The sequence below is a fragment of the Copadichromis virginalis genome, linkage group LG14, assembly GCF_057382275.1.
Source record: "Copadichromis virginalis isolate Kocher_CV1m ecotype Utaka linkage group LG14, C_Virginalis_male_GT1.1, whole genome shotgun sequence".
Lineage (NCBI taxonomy): Eukaryota > Metazoa > Chordata > Actinopteri > Cichliformes > Cichlidae > Copadichromis > Copadichromis virginalis.
This window is the reverse complement of record NC_140631.1, coordinates 667371-687446: the sequence shown is the minus strand read 5'-3', so window position 1 is coordinate 687446 and position 20076 is coordinate 667371. Positions and strand designations below refer to the sequence as shown.

The window sequence follows — 20076 nt, the reverse complement described above, 5'->3', positions numbered from 1 at the left end:
TAAAAGGCACCTGATACCAAAGTTGCAGGTATGAAAACCCTGTACCAGAAGTGAAAAACTAGGTGGCTGTAGCTCAGAAGGTAGAGCAGATCATCTGCTGATTGGAAGGTTTATGGTTCAATTCCTGGCTCCCCCAGTCTGCATGGGTGTGTTGGATAGTATTCCAGGAGAGTAGAAAAGCACTATGTAAGAATCAGTCCATAATGGTACAGGTTAGCAGCATGTTTGTACAAACACTGCAAGTTGACTGCAACATAAAAAAAGTTAGCACCTTATTCCTCTTGATGAAAACTCAGGAAATATCTGCATTTGTACTTTCCCCAATCCACCAACTTGCACCATTGAGTTTATTGGCGTATGGATTAAATACATGATGTGAAGCATGGAAGAACAGAGACCGCTTTTAAGAGCAGAATTCAGATCTATTTATTATATTTCCATCATGCATTCATTTCATGCTGAATATGTGCAATACATACACAGCTGTATGTTAAGTGTGGCACAATACCAACAATATGCTATTTGTATAAACACAAAAAAATATGGTAAAAGCGAAAGGATGTGAAATTATTCTGAAATTGATGATGACGTCAGGGTTTCTCTCTTCAAGCTGCAAAAGAAGCAATAATTTAGTGAAGCTACAGTAATTATTTGTTGCTTTTTCATTTACCTGAAAAACTGTATTAAAATATCAGGTTATTGTCAAATTGGTGCACATTTGTTGGACAGGCAAAAAAAAAAAGGCTTCCTGTAGGTGTTCCTGTTTGTAGTTCTAAAGTATTACCTCACGGGTAGAGGAATTCCCTCTCAGACAGCTGACCTTCTCAGTGTGGATAGAGGTATTCATCTTCAGCCCGGTTACCTGAGAGAGAAAAAGAGCCGGTAAAAAGACTGAGGGTGACTCTCTTTACATGTCCAACACACTTAAAACTTCAGTGCTTCAAGTCCTGTTAACTGCTCAGTTTGTTGTACAGCTCCACTAAGGAGCAACATGTGTTGGTGTGCTGTGCTCGAGTTTTACTTGGCTCATAGTAGTCATAGAGCAGGACCACAGCAGGCTTCAGGTTGTCCACTGGGAACTCCTCTATGAGGTCCAAGCTGTGTTCTACAGGTGTGTCCTTCACTAACTGCACAGGAAAAGACACAACGCACTCGTTAACAAGTACAAAGATCATCATCTGGTATTTCTCACTGTGATGTCCTCTCACCTCTCGTAAGTACACCACAACATGATCTTCCCTTTGTTCAACACGATCCACCAGCTGGGCACCTTTGAGCTGTGAAAAGACAATGTTTAGTTCAGTTATCTTCACTCTCACTGTGGGAATTCTTACAAAATTCCTGTGAGGAAAACGTCATAACTGACCTTGTCATAAGACTCCGGGTCTGGGACGTGTCCAGAGAGCAATTTGATATCCAGGATCACCATGTTTGTAGTGCTCTGCGTTCCAGTGTATCTGCAAAGAATCACTCATGTTACTGACTGGTGCTAAGCATAGGCTATCTGCTGATTTAGCATGCTGCTAAAACAATACCTAACCCTACTTCCTGGATAGGTTTCCAACAACTACGCCACAGCAGTCAGTTACACTTGCACTTTAATGTCCATCAATTTTACAGTATCTGCAGCCTGCTGTGTGATCGGTTAGCATAACTGAGACTAGCCTCGCCCTCCAGACCAATCACTATGTTTGTGATTGGAAAGGAAGGTTGTTGTTGGGGTTTGGAGTAGAAACTACTACATTTCTCAGATGCACATCCAGCAGGGCCTTACATTCCTCTACTGTAGCAGTAATGTGCTTACTGAGTACTTACTGGGACTTTATCAGCAGAGTGAGTTTGGGTCGGGAAGACTGACTGTTGTGGTTATACTGCACGTTAACCTCCACGCTCAGAGTTGAGGAACCATAAGGATTTGGGATGTTGTACCGAACAGCAATCTGAAACAAAGTTAACCAAGAAAGATTTTATATTAGGATTTCTGCTCTATTTTCCTATAAAATATGTTAGAAGAAACAGATGTAGTATGTAGCATAGATTAGGTGGCTCCTGCACAGGAGGTACAGGTCACCTACTGATCGGAAGGTTGGTGGTTCAATCCCTGGCTCCTGCAGTCTGCATGTCAAATATCCTTGGGCAAGATACTAACCCCAAGTTGCTCTCCGATGCATCCATCGGAGTGTGAATGGGTGTGAATGGCGTTAGAAGCGCACTCAGTTTAGAGACAGTGCTTGTGAGAATAGGTGTGAATGTGGCATGTTGTATACAATGCTTTGGGTACTAGTAGAAAAGCGCTATATGAGAATAATTACAGTAACACAGAGTAAACTTGGCTTAAAAGAAAAAAAATCGCCATTGGCTACAGTTTTGACTACGCTAACATTTATTTATTTAATTTAAATGACAAGTGAACAGTGACTTCATCTTTATTTGGAACAACCAGGTTGATATGGGCACTGACCTGCACAGAAACACTTGTGCTGCCTTTCATCTCCACGATGTACTTCCCTGCTATGTTTTCCACTATTATCTCCTCCTGGTAGAGCAGTCTGTTGTTTCGGTTGACGTGGAACGTAACCTGGCCACCAGGAGTAGCAACTGCCACTTTGCTTGAGCCTCCTTTTTCTGAGCCCTCTTTGCTTGAGCCCTTAAAACCGAACACCTCAGTGGAGTAGAATGCCAGAGCCTGAAGAGCCACCACTGTGTCCTATATAAGATGCAAATACAAAACAGAAACTACTTTGAATACGGTATATTCATATTAATATGAACATTCTCTCACTCACACACAGTAAACACTGGACTGAACATTGTTGCAATCATGGGCAATCACTACCTGGGCTGACCTAACTGAGGCTTTTATATACACTCTATGGGAGTTCACTACCTGTGTTGAGGAGAAGCCTCCATAATAGGTCTGCTGCTCAGTCAGCCACCTCACGATGCTGAAGGCATAAGCCAGTTCTTCACTGGTCGGGGAAGCACTGATTTGGGCCAACAGCACGTAGGAGCTGATCTCCACTGACAGGGAGGCGGACGTTTCTGTTGATTTCTGAGTCCAGTAGATGAAACTGCCTGAGAGCCGCACACAAACAGACACAGAGACACGACGTAAGCTGCATTTCTGATGACGAGGGATTGATGGGTTCCTGCATGAGGCACCTTCACCTTGCTTTTCTGCAACCTTGTCGAGGTACTCTAGAAGGTGAGCGCGGGTCTCCACGTCTCCTGCCAGGGTGAAGACGTACGCCAGCAGAGCTGTAGTGTAGGTGTTGCTGAGGTCATTCATGGAGTCTTTGAGGCAAGCCAGGCTCTTCTTCACCACAGAGTTCTTTAACAATTTTCACAATTAATGTGTCAGAACAAAATTCAGTATACTGATCAAAACAACAGGAACAAGTTTCACATGTCAGCAGTATGTCAGTGAACATGGTCTTATCTCCCTGCAGCAAAACAGAACAGATGTTGATGTCTTTTATGTGCATAATAGCAGTCAGTGAGTGAAAGACTTTTTAATTATCACAGTGAAGAATGAAAATGTTTTTGTTATGAGATTTGTTTTTAAATAAAGCTGATAGTTGAGGCTGGATCAGGTGAGCCCTTAGTTACGTTGCAATTGGCCTTGATCTTATACTTTCTGTTGTGAACCCCTTAAAACTTCTTCTGTCATACTGCTATAAAATAATAACCACAAATGAATAGAAAAATAAATTCAAATTACACATCAAAAGACTAAAGTCAAACAGGGGGGAAAAGCCCCCAAAAGACAAAGGCAAACACGCCACGGCTCTCTGTCCACAGATGTCAGCATTATAAACCCGTGGTGTGACCTAGTGAGCTTTTCAGTTCAGCAGGATACGTCATCATCTCCAAAGGAAGAGCACACACATGTGAATTCTTTCAGCCACAGGGGCATCTACCTACTTTTGCATATTTCTTATTCTCCAGAAACGTCGCAGTGATGTACGCAGTGAGAGTGACTTCGTCCGACACGCCACCCTGTGGATAGAAAACCATCAAAGAAACTTTATCAGCAATGTGCCTCCAACGTGCAGGGATGTGAATTTCTAACCTGCGCATATTGTAGACGGTGTGAGTGTCGTGTTTCAAAAATGTGTCCTACATATTCTAATAAACAGTAGAGGTTTTAGATATGGGCGACATGGGCGGTTGCCCGGGGCAGCATCGTGGTTGGGGGCGGCATCACGGGCATCGGGAAAAAAAAAGAAGAAAATGCTCGTACTCATGCTCCCCTGACGTCAACCAGCGCATACTGGGAATAGCATAGGCACCGATCGGTTTCCTATCGCCCATTTGCTGGGAGTAAGGGCGCCCTCCGTTTGCGAGGTGCGCCTGCTGCTTGCGGCTCAGAGAGGAGAGGGCGGGGCTGCGGGGGAGTCTCTGACCGGCTGGAGGGGCATCTAATAACCAACTCGCAAAATAAAACAAAATAAAAACAAACCAACAAACACGAAAACACCAGACTTCATGATACAGACTTATAATTTGCACCGATGTTTTTTCGAAATTCTATATTAAAAAAAAAAAAAGCGAGAGCCCTCGGTGCGCCTGCTCGCTGCTGAAGTCAAAGTAAACTTTATTGTCATCTCCGCTACAGACAGTCCAGCAAATAGAGAGACGAGACGACGAGGCTCCAGTTGCAGCTGTGCAAGTAAACAAACAACAAATATAAGAAGAGTAAGAAAATAAATATACACTTTAGGACTCGGGGTAAAGGATCAATAACAATTTAAAATTTACAGTTTGATGATTTAAAGTCTCACACAAGCCATCGAAAGGGGAGGGGCCAGCTGCTTCCAGATAGCGCACATTTCATTCATAATGATGTAAATCCAAGCCCACTATGTGTTCATGATCTGAATCCTGGGTTGTGTGAAATCCCAGAAATACACCTCAGACAAAGTGAATCTGTGAACTAAGGTGTAGGTCTGTTAGGTTATGTTGTGGTGATCCTCGAGTCCTCGAGGAGTTGTGTTCATACTGGAGTGCAAAATTAAAACCAATGGAAGATGGACAAGAAAAGTTCAAAGCCATCAGGTGCTCAGTTTAGAAAAAAGAGAAAAGAAGAGGAGGAGAAACGAGCAACAGATGCAGGTAAGCAGACGTGTGATTGGATAATGGCAGCTCATCCTGAACCAATCAGAGTCAGAATACTTTATTAATCCCTAAGGAAATTATGTGGGTTACAGTTGCTCCAAGAATAAATGGTAAAAATAGCAACAGTAACAGACTAAACTCCAAACAATACATCATGTTACAGATTTTAATATTAATTGTCAGTTGTTGATTTGTCCAGTTCTCATTGTGTGGCGAATTATGATGGCTGTTTGGTAGCTGTTTGCATACAATGCATACTTCATGTGTGTGTGTGTGTGTGTGTGGGGGGGGGGGGGGGGGTGCCAGAGGGAGTGTTCGCCCAGGGCGCCAAACAGGCTAGGACAGCCACTGCTAATAAATGTAGCTTCTACCTCCAGATCCAGTCATTGTTTACATATTGTAATGTGATCTAGGCTGGTATTATTTATGGATTATTCTATGAGTAACAGTTTTCTAAGTTCTGACAGGCAGTTTCATGCTATACAAGTGTACCTTCATGCCAATGTGAATGAGTCTCCCTGACATTTTAAAACAGCCATTTTCTCGTTGTTGATTTTCCAGCCATGTGTTAGACTCTTCAATGTTTCTGGGATCGATGTGAATGAATTTCTCAGCTCGTGCAAAACATTTCACCACAAAAGCAGTCAGCCTGAAAACAAGTAAAAACACACAAAAAACTACAGTTTTATTACCGTTTAAATGTAATTTAAATATTTTTGGAAATGCGAGTGAGAATGATAACAGGATGAATCACATTTCATGAAGAGGCAACAAACTCACAGCAATTTCTCTTGTGTCTTAAATGTGGGACACCATATAACTGTGTGAATAACGAGTGATGTTCTCACCAAGTGCTTCCCTCCCCTGTTCCAAATGCACTGTAAGAACCATCAGTATGCTTGTATGTCAGCTGATTTTGGTAGCCTGTAAAAGAAAAGAAAACTGATGTACGTGACAGAAAAACAAAAACATGAGCCTCTGAGAAAGAGATACCACACTCTTTGGAAAACTTATTTTCTTATTTTGGTTTAGAAATTCTTATCTCACTGAGTGATTACTTCATACTAGAAGTGAGGAAAAGCAAAGCCCAAATGTAAGTGAAGGAGGGTGTAACATGGAGATTTCCCTGCAGACATGCTAACAGATATCAGGTTGTAAGCTGTTTGGATGGGCTTGAGAAAAAAGCATGGCTGATTGCGCTGGTCTGTGCAGAGTGAACAACATCAGACTCCATCTCGTTATTCTGGTGAACCACCAGTGCACAAGTGATCTACAAACCCTGACAGCAAGTAGGTGAATTCTCCCATTTCAATATCGCTAGCTATCAATAAAGAACAACTTACTGCTTAAAAAAACCGAATGAAAGTGAATGGTACATTGGTTTCTAACATAAAACTACTGAATGCAGTCAGCGGCAGTACAAAAGTGACCAATTTTTTAGTTTTAGTCTCTTTTTTTCCCAGTGAGTCGTCAGTTCTGAGATTAATAATTATCCCTCACGTCATACTGGGCTCTTTTTGTGCCACTTTTTTCATTCGTATGAACGCCATTTCCGCTGTGTTGGGTGTAACATAGCCAAACTTGCCACCCGGTTTCGTTTTTGTAAAAAATTCAAATTTTCAGTCTGATTTTCTTACATCAGCCTAACATGGCTTAGCAGCAAAAATACTCACACTCATCACCCTAGGGACCGTTTTGTGCCCCATTGAAACCCATTATAAACGCTATTTTTCACGGCAAAAAAATTACGGTCAAATCGATCGTGATCGGTTATGTTTCCGTTTCCGTTTGCAGTACTGGCCTTAGAGTTGTAATTTTTTTATTTGTCCACCGGGTGGCGCCCTTGCTCCACATTTGACCCCGGGCTGGAAAACAGCGGACTGCTTAAACAGGCCTGCGGGAAACGAAGCCTCATTTCCGGCGTGCAGCAGCGGCTTCGCCCGCTGATCGGGCGGGACCATTTTCGGCCCCTAGGACCGTTTGAGGGTGCATTTTTTTTTTAATCAACAGGAAATGACGTATTTGTTGTGACGTGGTACCGGACGTGTGTGTTGGAAAAAGGGGTCCGACGCAACATGCCCCGGTCATCGTCGGGAGTTAACCCGGGAGGATGCACTGATTTCGGCCTAGAGGAGGAGCATTTGCTGCCTGGAGACCATTTTCTGGTCCTGAAAAAAAAAAAAAAAGGCGATCGAAATGAAGGTTGGTGCCAATCTTTAGTCCATCTAAAGGCCTAATTATAATAACAATCAAATATTACTTCAAATGTTTTTTTTAAAAAATATTTCGTTTTGTTTTGGGGGGCTAAAAAAAACGGTGCGCTCATGTAATTAAACTGCGATTAAAAGGGTTAAAACCCCCGAAATATAATTAAAACTTTACATGGATAGTTCAGGGAGAAGTAGTTTTAAAAGACTGGCTAATTTAAAGTGGAAAAAAATATGAATATATAATCTTTTTATAGCATTTTTCGGGCGTGGCAGAAAATGGTCCCCAGGGTGATGAACGTAAGTTTTTTAAAGGATGACGTGATTAATTAGCTAACATAAACCAATGCAAGCTGCAACTAACCACTGTACTGTCACAAGATGACGCTACAAAACCAGAACCAGAACTTTAAGCACTTATTTCTTGAATCCAGGTTCCTATTCAGAGTAAATATATCGCAGAGTAGCGCTCCATGGTGTAAAATAGGACAGGGAGAGACTAGCAAACATGTCTGAAGCACTACACTGAGGATACGTCATCATAAGCTGAAAGCTGCATGGCTTTCTGTGCTCTGCACACTGTGGTTGTGGTACTTTTACATATAAATGAGGATCTGTTACAGAGGAGTTCACACAATCAGACACATCTTGATGTTGCACAATGGCTCCTAAAAGAATATTTCGGAGTGCGGCTTGAGGAAAAAAAGATAAAAGTCTGTATGTATCGATTCTATCTGAATAAATTTGACAGTTGAGTTTCTTACCAGAAACTTATGTATGAACATACTTAACAGTAAATAGACACAGTTCATTTTAACCTGAGATAACAGATTTAAATGATGATGATGATGTTTCTCTGAGAACATGCTTGTTTTTTGTCAGCCTGTTCCCCAACTCAAGGGGAATTTTTGATTGATTGTATGGCTGGCATTAGTTGTTATCTACTTACCAATGTTTGTGTGTGTGGTTTTTGTTTGTTGTTTGTTTTGTGTTGCAATTTAGAGTTGGCTTTTAATTTTGAACAGATTCAATTTCATATACACACAGTAGTTTTCACCTGGCAAGCACTGGCTTAAAGTAATGAAGTTCTCCTTCATTTTAGCTGATGTGTTTGTCATTAGAACACGCTTTATTGGCTGTTTGCTTTACAGCATAAGTAGAACTGCAGCATCATGCATAATGATAAGAGCTAGTGTTTTTCTCACAACATTAAAAAGGTGTTTTGGTTTGCTATTTTAACATAAAACCTATGAAATGTCCAAATTGCTCAAAATTCTGCTCATATTTTATTAATATACATTTTAAAATAAAATAAGAAATGTAATTCATTTGCCTTTTTCTACTTTGTGTATATGTGTTCCTCTTCATCTAGTTATGAGCATGTGTGTGATTTGTATATAGAAAATCCTTCAGAGCCTTCAGTTTTCAGGCCCCTCTTCTGTGGAACCAGCTTCCAGTTTGGATTCAGGAGACAGACACTATCTCTACTTTCAAGATTAGGCTTCAAACTTTCCTTTTTGCTAAAGCATATAGTTAGGGCTGGACCAGGTGACCCTGAATCCTCCCTTAGTTATGCTGCAATAGACGTAGGCTGCCGGGGGATTCCCATGATGCATTGAGTTTTTCCTTTCCAGTCACCTTTCTCGCTCACTATGTATTAACAGACCTCTCTGCATTGAATCATATCTGTTATTAACCTCTGTCTCTCTTCCACAGCATGTCTTTATCCTGTCTTCCTTCTCTCACCCCAACCAATCACAGCAGATGGCCCCGCCCCTCCCTGAGCCTGGTTCTGCCGGAGGTTTCTTCCTGTTAAAAGGGAGTTTTTCCTTCCCACTGTCGCCAAAGTGCTGCTCATAGGGGGTCATATGATTGTTGGGTTTTTCTCTGTATCTATGAAGCGCCTTGAGGCAACTTATGTTGTGATTTGGCGCTATATAAATAACATTGAATTGAATTAAATTGATTGCAATATCTTTAGCTTTTAGTTTGGTTCACAAAACTTCAAGATTTTATTATCAACATTTTCTACTTAAAGTATGTTTAACTCAGCTGGTAGATCTGGCTTTGAAATGTCCTAACCTAGGCATGACTTTTGCTTTCCTTGCTTTAGCTTTAGAGAAGTGCTGCACTCACCAGTGATTAGATAACTGGTAGCCTTTTCCTCGATGGTTGAGGTGAGCTGCTGTGTGTCTTTCAGGTACTCGAGGATGAAGATGTTGGGGGCGAGGAGAGCCATGTTCTGCTCTCCACATCCACTTGGCAGCTGCAGCAGACTGTCGAGGTTCTTCAGAGCCCGACCGAGAATGTCACCTGATGGAAAAAAGTCTCACTAAAGCTGAACATGTAACTAACCCATCATCTAATTTCAAATGAGTGAAAACATGCCAACAACCTAGAAAAATACCAAATACATCAAATGCAGTACTTTGTTGTAATCCGATGGTACTTTGAGTATGCTTGCTAAGCTTAAAATCAACTCATGAACTTCTAATAGAGCAATAGGTAGGAAAAAACAGCCTCACAGCATAGTCTTTTAATATTAATTGAAACATTATTTATATATCATATGTAATTTTTCATGTAGTAGGTTTACCCAGGACTGATATAAAAGCATGGGCAGAATCTTCAATCACATTGTACGGAAGTTCAACCAGAACTTCTTCCCTCACAGTTTTTCCTGCACACAGACAAAAACAGCCACGTTACATGGGGAAGAGTACAAGTGTGGTCATTTCTTCTATTAGTTTAGTGAAATGAAGTTAACATTTATTGAAATAGTGGTATTAAAAGAAAACTGCTCTACTAGGCGATAGCCTTAGAAAACCATGCTGACCTTCTGGGAGTAGTAGCAAGTTGAAGGTCTTTGTCACCTCAACTCCCTCTGGCTGAGGGACATGAAGATATAGCATTAACATTTATACCAAGATGGATTGACTTTCTCCCCCCCCAAAAACTAAGGTGGTGAACACATTAGCATCTTGTGTTTATGGCACCAACCTTCACTATGAGGGGTTTTGTCACCACGTCGATGCGACCTCTGTCTGGAACAGTTACGGCCCCAGAACCACATAAATCCACTGAAGCCACTGCCTCAGCAGACACAGTCACTTCCACAACCCCTAAAACACATCAGCGAAAATGACTTTCAAAATCCTGCAAACGATCAAACCCTCGTTATTCAAGGGATCTCAGTGTCTAATGATTCAAAGGAGAAGTGGTGGGAAAAGGGGCACATGGCTCCTTCACACTGAGACCCTCTAGCATTTGCTCCAAAGCTTGACCCTCACCTAAGGCCGATGGGGTCAAGCTCCAGCTGAAGGTCTTGCGCTTGCTGGCACACAAACAAGATGTGGTTTGGTCACCAAACAGGGAGGTGAGGGTGTAAAGTGAGGAAGATGCTGGTGTTACAGTGATCTGTTCCAGGGACAAACAATACATTTTAAATATAGACTCTTTTGAGGAACAGGTTTAAATGTGCTCAGTATTTTCATTCATCTCAGAAATACTGAAGTTTTTCTTTAGTAATTCTGTGATTCTTTGCTGCTCGTCAGAGTTTAACTAGCAGCACAGATTACCATCATGCAGCTGGTCAGGTAGCTGAAGACAGTTGCCTTCAGTTCAAAGAACTCCCCCCGGATGATAGAGTAGGGCATGGTGAGCTCGAGGAAGAAGGGCTGGAAGACTTTCAAATCTTCACGAGGAGCCAAACCAAAACCCTCAGAAGACAAGCAGAAAGCCTCCGTCTCCCAGGTGGTGATGGTGTCTGGGACGGTGAGGGTCATTTCCTCTGTGCCCGATTCTCTGAATCAGCCCAAACACACAAGAACATTCTGTCAGGGGCTAAAATATACTCAACAAAACGTTTTTGCAGTGTGTTTTAAATGATGCAGTATTGGACACATTTTTGCTGAAGAACTTCTAACAATAGCAGCACAAATGTTTAACCTCTTAAGCCCCAACGTCCCCTGATATGGGGGCAAAAGGCAGGAGATCAGTTAGGCTTGAGAGGTTAACTGAAGCTACAATTCCAAATCAGTGATTGTTAATTTATTTCAAACAGGTAAACAATATACAGGTACATTTAGAAAAGAAAATAAGAGAGAAAAAAATACTAAACAAAAGTCAGCACATTTCAATATTGCTACTGTTCTGATTCAGTTACATGTCGAGAGGGAAGAAGGAAACACTTATTTAATCCCACCCCTTTGCCATAAATGATCAGTTAATATTTAGTTGCTTCCTTACTGATATAACCTGTAACAACAATAGTGAACAGATTTCTGATATACTATACACTATAATATCACATCATGATTTTTTTTTTTTTAAATAGAGACATTCACTTAATTTCAATATTTTCCTTTTCTTTATAGTTTGAGAAGATCATATTTTTATAACTCTTTTTGAACAGTTTTATGTTTGGACGTCGCTTTAATTCCATATTCAGACTGTTCTACAGTTTCACTCCATGCACAGAAACACAAAAGCTTTTTCTTGTAGTACGGACCTTCCCTGTTTTGAAGTTGCAAAAACTCCTTAAATTATAACTTCCTTCATCATCAAAAAACAAAATGCACATAAAAATACTCCAAATCTTGATGGGAGAACTGGTGAATCTTTGGTTTCATTATGCACTCAAAGACTTTTCTCAAGCACTTAATGTTTATCAAATCAGTTTACAACACAAGCTCACCTAACGTCTACCAGATCCCATATCCAAGTCTCTGGGAAGAAAGTACGGACTGTTTTTATGGGTGAAATGTCAGGAGGAAGTGCCGGAGCACCAGAGGCAGCTGCATCTGGTATTCTCTCTAATATGTCCAACTTGTATACTTGATAAGGACCCTTCCAAAAGCACTGGTCTACAAAGAAAGCAGAAAAAGAGATTGAAACAACCATAAAGATAACTGCTTCATTTTTCTTTCAAATGATCAGCATCACTCTTCAAAGTCACCTCGATAGTATTCTCTTCCTTTGTACTTGAGGCATGAAGGCAACTGAATAACCAAGTTGGTTGCCATCTTCAGTCCTACACTCTACATAATCCAGCACATACAAATAGTTCATTACAGGAAAAACAACAAAAAGCTTTTTACTAAATATGACTTACAGGTACGTATGCAGATTACCTGGAAAACAGTGTGGGCATCATTTCTGCCACTCTCAGGAAACGGCAGAATTGATCTTTTTGGTCTCACTTCCATGCACTCTATAGGATCTTGAACCTCATATGGGACATAGGTTGCTTTCCTGACAGGAAGCAAGTCATAAATCTGAAAGAAAATATGTATGTATGATCTTTCTACTGTACACTCTTACTCTTGCCAGCTGTTCAAAAGAGAAAAGGAGGGGCTGTGCATTTGGTATTGAGCCTTCAACATCCAACATCCCACCTGACCTGGTGGTCGTTAAAAACGCTGTTACCTTTTCAGCATTCAGAGTCTTCCCCGGCTCCTTGATGAGGACACTCTGGTCGATGGCACTCACACCACACAGAGAGTGCGGCAGGGCCGTCACCTGGAAGTTGGTCTCATCTCCTGGGACAGCTGAAGGTGGTACAAAATGTACCGACACCTGATGCACACAAAACCCAAATGAAACCATCCAGATGTTAATATGTGAGGTGAACTCTGGTGGTGAACAAAGGTGAACTTTGAACAAATATTTGGCAAGTAAAATCATGTGATACAAATGGATCTGACTGTATTCTGTATAAATAAACACCTGTAATTCGAAATGACCTCAGGTTTTGTAATGTTTTGTAAAATCTAATCTAAAATAATGAACATGGAAACATTACAATTTGGCATAAAATGATAACAATAATCTTTTTGAGTTGAGGTTACTCACTTTGAAAAGTACTAAAAATTAGTTTTAGTAAAATTAGCAACATTTCAATTTCAAAAAATCTATTTTAAGTTGAAAAGAAGATAATTATTTATAGATTTTTTTCATCATTGTAATTTTCTGTTTGAATACTTTGAACATTGAGCTGGACAGGTGACCGATGGATAGGTACAGAAAACCATATAAAAAGTGTCACTTCATGGCCCGTGTGACCATGGTAACATGAAAACACCATGCTTACTCAATGTGTTGCTTGCTTGTGGAAAGTTAACTATTTAAACATTTATGGCCAAATTACATATTTGCGCATGAACTGGCGTACTACAGTCAAGTCTGATTTGCATGTGATGGCTCCAGAAATCTTTAACCATGACATGAAAGAATTTTTGCTGGTACACCTACGAGTAAATGTTATTTCAGGTTAGCCTTATTGGCTATCTTGATATTGATAATTTTGTAAAAGCGTCGACTAAGTAATCTTTACTGACCTTGTTAGTGAAGCACTTCTCAGTGGAGAATTCAGCACTGTGAGCGATCACATTCTCACTGGGGAGGACAGCATAAGCCACAATCTGGATGTCTGGTGTCATCTCAGGAGATACAGTCAACTTCAAGGACACCTCGCCCTCATTCACTGAAACACAGAGCATCAAAAGCTACTTTACTGGGAAAATTTGAAAGTCAAGATCAAAGCCATGTTTAGCACACCTGTTTGAGATGTAACTTTAAGCTCTTGATGTCCGTGAACGGAAATAACTCCTCTGGACAAGACCTTGATAATTTTGGAGAAAATGACACAAGGAGACAGTCAGCAGCAAATATTCACTTCCTTTCTTTTTGCCGTTATGCTTTGGTTCTTTCATGTGACTTGATTGAGTAAACTAACGTGACTGTTAAAGCTATTCATCTTAAATTTTAATGAAAGCACCTACACATTAAAAAACAAACTTTTTTCAATGGTGTGACTTTGACTTTCTTGGTCAAGCGCTTACAAATGATCACACCTAAATAATACCAAAATGTTACCATACAGGTTCTTATCATGGTGTAACAGAACGTTCAAACTCCACGCTGTCATTGAATAACATTAAGGCCTTTGACATGCGTCTTTCTACTATGTATTTTCTCACCAGATACATCAGATCCACAGAGCCTGGGGCCTCTCCCACGATCGTGTACCAGATAGATATGGCTTCTTCTGTCTCACACGGAAGAGGTTTGTCCTTCGTCTTTACCTCCAGGAAGCTAACTGTTTTATCATCAGGAGAAGACGGTTTGACCATGGACAAAGTGTGAGTTCCAACCTCAAAGAAAGCAGTTCTATATCCAGCATAATCCAGAGTCGGCGCCAGGCTTGCCTGGTTGTGGAACAAAACATAAATGAACGAAGGAGGGGAACATTTGGGCAGAAAGTTTTAGCTGTTCATGAAATCACAGCTATTTTATATTATAATATATATATATATATATATTTATATTATAAATGTCAGTGCAGCTTTTCACTTACATGGAGTTGGACGTCACCTTTTAATTCGTTTGTGCTAAGTGAGAACACGGCAACACCTTTCTCGTCAGTTTTTACATTTTGTATTGAGCTCAGGGAAATGTCTCCCTCAAAGAGGTACACGATGCGGTCAGGAATGGGTTCACCATTATGATAAACAGCTTTGACCTGTTGAAAGGAAAACGATGATGTGTGGATCCACAGGATTTCAGCTGTATTACAAAATGATGATAACTGAGAAAAACACTTACTTTTCCTTGCACATTTGTTCCTGGTTCATAAATGTCGGGAGTATCAACAAAAGACACTCTTCCAAGGACATATGAAATCGTTATGCTTTGCTTTTGTGATATCAAAACACCTGAAAAAAAAGCAATAGATATGATATATTGTTACAATACACCAAAGTGCGTCGTTACAATAAACTAAATATGAATATAGTCTTGCCTGTGCCCTCCTCTTCCATTTTAACGGTGATGTCCAGGATATCGTTCAGTGCTGTTGAATCAACTTTGTTGAAGTTTGACATGTTGACGGTAAAAGTGGTACAGCCTTCCTTATCTGCCTAGAATATATTGTGAAAACAAAATAAAAGTTGATATTAGCCGTTTCTCAGCACGACAGCCATGGTGATACCCGTCATCCGAGTTTGCTCCAAGAGTTTAGCAAAGCAAATCATTCAGATCTGACACAAACATCACATATATGCACATTTAAAGCAGTGGATCAGACAGTCTTCAGACAAAACAAGCCTAGTGCTGAAGGCCCTAAATACAAGGGCCTTAAGTTAGTCGGCCTTACACTTACTATTACTACTATCTTCTTTGCTTTTGCGTTAAAGTAATGACTGATAATATCTAAACACTACTGGTCTGTGCACACTTACAAGGACTAGTTTGACAAATGACTCTTTGAAATTTGCTGCTTTTCTTTTAGTGAGTTTGAGTTTTGCTTTGGGCTGTTGCCGTGAAGTCAAACAATTCAAAAAGGTCAAACCAAAAAATGTTATTAATATTTTTACAAAGATTTTAGAGATTAAAACATTTTAATTTGAAATGTGACTGACAATTTAAGAGAGTTCCCTCTGAAACACGGAAATACTGAAGAAGGCACAAAATACTCGGATACTTGTAGTCTGAGAGTGAGTTGTAGCTTTGCAGGGATACTCCACACCAAGTTTACGTTTGGTAACATTGTAGTGGTTGTATAAATTATGTATATAGTGAATGCGTAGTGCAGGAGTTTACACATTCCCAACAAAAAATGTTTCTGGTTTGCTTCCAGGAGGAGACATAAATCTCTTTGGGATTGCGCCAGGAAAGGCCTCGTGCCTTTAAAACATCACTCAACTAAATGAAATGTTTGTGAATAAGGGAGCAGGTATAATTCCTGCCTAATTTATTTTAATCGCACAAACAAACTTGAGCAGAAATTTGTAATAAAGAAGAAAACACCCTCTATGCGAACTTTGTTTCTGCAGTGATGAAACTGAACCTGTACCTGCTTCGTCTCTGAGTGACACACAGGATTTGTGTCATCATGTGAATTACTCTCATCAATGTGCTCTGCAACTCTGATCCACTCTGAACCGTGAAAATGTCCCAGAGTAGGTCGGCACACACCTACAGTGACCCTTCCTGGCACCGGCTGCTTAAATGTATACCTGTTAAAATTAAAAATAAATACATAAATAAAACAAATAAGAATAAAATCTAGTAGACATCTGTCAGTTTACTTACTTTGAACATATTTGAGCCTTAAAGCTCTGATCTCCAACACTCACTTCGTCAGGCACTTTTATAGTTACATCGAATTTGGGCAAAACTGGGGACAAAGTGTCCGTGTCAGTGTTTAAGCTTCACTGCAAATGGGAAGAGTGTAACAATCAGCCCAACTTACCATACTTCTCCACCGTGAAAGTGTAATATACTTTGGATTCACCCATGGTCACAGTGATTTTGTATATTCCCTCACGAGCCTCAGAACTCAAGAAGTATGAAAGCTGCAGTATTTTGTTATCTGAATTTGTCTTGAGCCACTGCCCGATCCTGTTCCCGCTTGGATCCTGTTACATGCAAAATGAAAGAATATAATTAAGAATATAATTAATAACCAAATACGTGGGTCAAAGAATTATTACTTCTCTCAATTTGACTTTGAAAGGTGTTAATCATACGTATATACAGTGTTGGGGAGTAACGGAATACATGTACCGCCGTTACGTATTTAAAATACAAAATATGAGTAACTGTATTCCGTTACAGTTACCGTTTAAAAAGGTGGTATTTAGAATACAGTTACTTTGTTGAAATAAATGGATTACACGGCGGTACTTTCCTGTTTCATATTGTCGCGGGTCAGGACTGTTTGGGTTTGTTTGACAGCTACGTTCTGTTGTTCCAGGCGGCAGCGCTACGGTTGCCATGGTTACAGTCTCTGCGACTGTGTGTTTCCTGGGTGAGAGAGCGCCTTTTCGTTGTTGTTGTTGTGCTAAGCTAACAGGCAGAATGCTACAAGCATAGCTCTAAAGAATGTAGCATCATGGGCAGTGTAGTCCGTGCTGCAGGGAGAATGGACTGCCATACACGTTATGTGTCTGTGAGCGCGAGGAGGGAGAAAAAGGGGAGTGGAAAGGTACGAGTTGTCGTCGAGGAAAAACGGGAGCTGGAAGCATGTAAATATAATAATAACCACTGCAGCCAAGAAGAGAGCCTGACGAGCCCAGTTGTAAGTAAGCTATTAAGACTCGACTGTACGCTGTGTTCGTGTTTTCCTCCGAAACATTAAGCAGCCTTTCAACGCCTCTCTCTGTCTCTCGCAAGAAAAGTTGACCCACACAACAAAGTAAAGCTATTTTTCGGCTACGAGCCGACAGGGACCCCGCCGTATTAGTCAGAGGTCCCTTTACTACAGTTCGGAGTCGCGGACCTTCAGTAATAGTAATAAATCACACAGCAATAGTACATTCACGTTGTTGTAAAAAGCATGATAATATATTAAGTAATCCAAAGTATTCAGAATACGTTACTGTCATTGAGTAACGTAACGGAATACGTTACAGAATACATTTTGGGGCATGTATTCTGTATTCTGTAATGGAGTACATTTTAAAAGTAACCTTCCCAACACTGCGTGTATATTATATGTATTCACACATTAAACTCTTTAAATTAATGCCATGATTTGTTAAAAACAACAATAATAATAAAAACATGAATAAAATAAACATAGTACTATGACTTGTGTGTTCATATTGTTTATTTATTTTTAAATGCACTACTGTGTTCTTACCTCCAGTTCGATGATGTCATACTGCAACAAAGGAAGGGAAAAAGGTTCAAAGAGCACAATGGTTTCATGTCATCTTGCAGTGTTACAGTTATTAGGCTTTTTTGTGAGTGCTCCACACTTTAAAATGATAGCGGCTTCAGATGAATTCAGATGAAGATTTATGTAAGCTACATAATGACAGCTGGGAGGTAGAAACCGCCTCTTACGACTTCACTGGATAAGTAATCCAAAATTCATGGAAGTAACTCATTTTCATTGCATTCATTCAAATGCATAAGCTGTCCGTAAATAGGACCTAACAAAGTTTAAACACTCACCAGTGTACTAGCAGGTCTCAGCTTGGAGTCCAGTGTGACAACTCTGAAATGCACTTCAAGACACATCCAAAGAGACTGCGTGAAAAATGATCTCTAGCAGTGTCACAAACCCTAAAGCTCATTATATTCATTATTAATTATATTATATAACTTCTAATGGCTTCTCTGAGTTTAAAACTGTTGATGTTTGGGGATACATTACTTATACTTCCATATCATGCTTATGCTGCATTGTTGGGACAGATAGCATGATTGCTCATTTTTACCTTGTTGTCCGGGGAGATAGATGGGTTTATCTGTTTGGATGAATGTCTGCGGTTTGTAGGCTCTGATCAGGACTTTTCTGACTTCTTCTGACTGAAACCCGCTTCCTTCAACCTTCACCTGAAAATCCATCACCTCTTCATTTGTCACAACAGGAACCTGGAAGCACAGGATATTTGTTTGGCTATATGTTTTAGCCAGTTGCTAAGTGGGCACATGTTTCGAAACTAACTTGGACCTCACACATTTCGCTCTCCAGCTTTTCTATTAAAGTCATGTGGATGATCAAAAGAGAGAAAAATTCTTTCAAAAACAAACGGGCTATATATATATATATATATATATATATATATATATATATATATATATATATATATATATATATATATATATATATATATATATATATATATATATATATATATAAATGCTTCTTTTGGGAAGCTCACCGAAAAAGCAATGCAGGTATGAACATCTTGAATGCATGTGTGCAGTGACATTAGGGTTGCGCTCTTCGCTGTTGATTTCAGGGTGACATTCACAACCACGGGCTCAGTGAGCTCCAGAACGCTGACACAGAATTTGGTCTCAGCTCCAGACTCAAGAACTGCAGGAACTGCCACTAGATATTGCCTGCAGACACAGAGATACACACATACAGCAGTTACCTCTATGGATGTGAAAAAGAAAAAATCTCAAATCAGAATTCATGTGCACCAGTTACAAATTTCACAGGACATAAAAAAAGAATCGATCATAGAGGCAAACTTACGGTCCAGGTCCTGCTTGGCCCACATGCGCCCAGCTGACAAAGGCGCACAACGCCCATGTCCAACTCAGAATCCCAGGTTGACCCATAACTGACTATGATGCTCCTCAGAGTCAGCGTCTGTTAAATAGCTGCCGATGCAGAGGCCCCACCCATCTTCAGCCACACCACAGACAGCACACACCTTTGTTCCCCGTTCCAGGAAAATGAGAAGTAAATATTTTACATATTTCATACTGGTTGACGTGTGCCTTCAACTTTCAGTGGTTTAAATAGAGTTTTTAACTTTTTCATTTGTGCTTTACAAAAGAACTGAAAGAGATCCAGGAGATTGTTTTCTATTTACCCTATCATACGTTACCATAATGATAATTGAGTGATTTGTATATATCATATTTGTATACATTAGAGCTATTTCATACATTTGTAAAATCTGTAACATATTTATAATAATAATACATTTTATTTGAAAACGCCTTTCAAGACACCCAAGGACACTTTACAATAGAATAGAACACATAATAGAACAATGACAAAATGAAGAACAATAAAAACAAAAGCACAAAATAGAATAAACAAACAATAGGTTCACAGTGAATATGCAGATTTAAATAGATGGTTTTGAGTGGGGATAGTGTATTGTTTAAATAGTTTAGTCTGTCACTGTTACTGTCCTGGAGCAATTGTAACCCACGTAATTTCCTGATTGTGATCTGGCTCAGAAATACAGATTTACCATGAAGTTTAGCTGACAGA

The 20076-nt window shown here is 40.0% G+C and overlaps 1 protein-coding gene across 1 annotated transcript; it reads right to left on the bottom strand.

The window, feature by feature from the left end:
* Positions 1 to 449: 449 nt before the first annotated feature.
* Positions 450 to 19409, bottom strand: LOC146693156 (alpha-2-macroglobulin-like protein 1). The gene is made up of 36 exons (XM_085429735.1): positions 19324 to 19409; positions 19001 to 19184; positions 18554 to 18710; positions 18288 to 18340; positions 17971 to 17991; positions 16579 to 16744; positions 16419 to 16503; positions 16180 to 16342; positions 15127 to 15244; positions 14931 to 15040; positions 14683 to 14847; positions 14306 to 14533; positions 13884 to 13947; positions 13664 to 13809; positions 12753 to 12902; positions 12458 to 12601; positions 12283 to 12364; positions 12022 to 12190; positions 10904 to 11129; positions 10616 to 10742; positions 10326 to 10447; positions 10162 to 10213; positions 9922 to 10005; positions 9462 to 9638; positions 5967 to 6042; positions 5611 to 5767; positions 3925 to 3999; positions 3169 to 3331; positions 2888 to 3075; positions 2462 to 2707; positions 1816 to 1940; positions 1367 to 1457; positions 1209 to 1277; positions 1022 to 1127; positions 785 to 862; positions 450 to 610 (listed from the first exon to the last, which is right to left on the bottom strand). Exons 1-35 carry the CDS (start codon positions 19407 to 19409, stop codon positions 825 to 827), a joined length of 4413 nt encoding a protein of 1470 aa, XP_085285861.1. The 3' UTR covers positions 450 to 610; positions 785 to 824.
* Between the last annotated feature and the right edge of the window lie 667 nt (positions 19410 to 20076).

Excerpts from the sequence above, each read along its gene's own strand:
- LOC146693156 (XM_085429735.1), bottom strand. The coding sequence starts at position 19,409 with ATGGGTCAACCTGGGATTCTGAGTTGGACATGGGCGTTGTGCGCCTTT. Across the intron at positions 15,245-16,179 it reads GTCACTCAGAGACGAAGCAG|GCAGATAAGGAAGGCTGTAC; the intron begins GTACAGGTTCAG and ends AATATATTCTAG. Across the intron at positions 14,848-14,930 it reads GAACAAATGTGCAAGGAAAA|GTCAAAGCTGTTTATCATAA; the intron begins GTAAGTGTTTTT and ends TCCTTTCAACAG.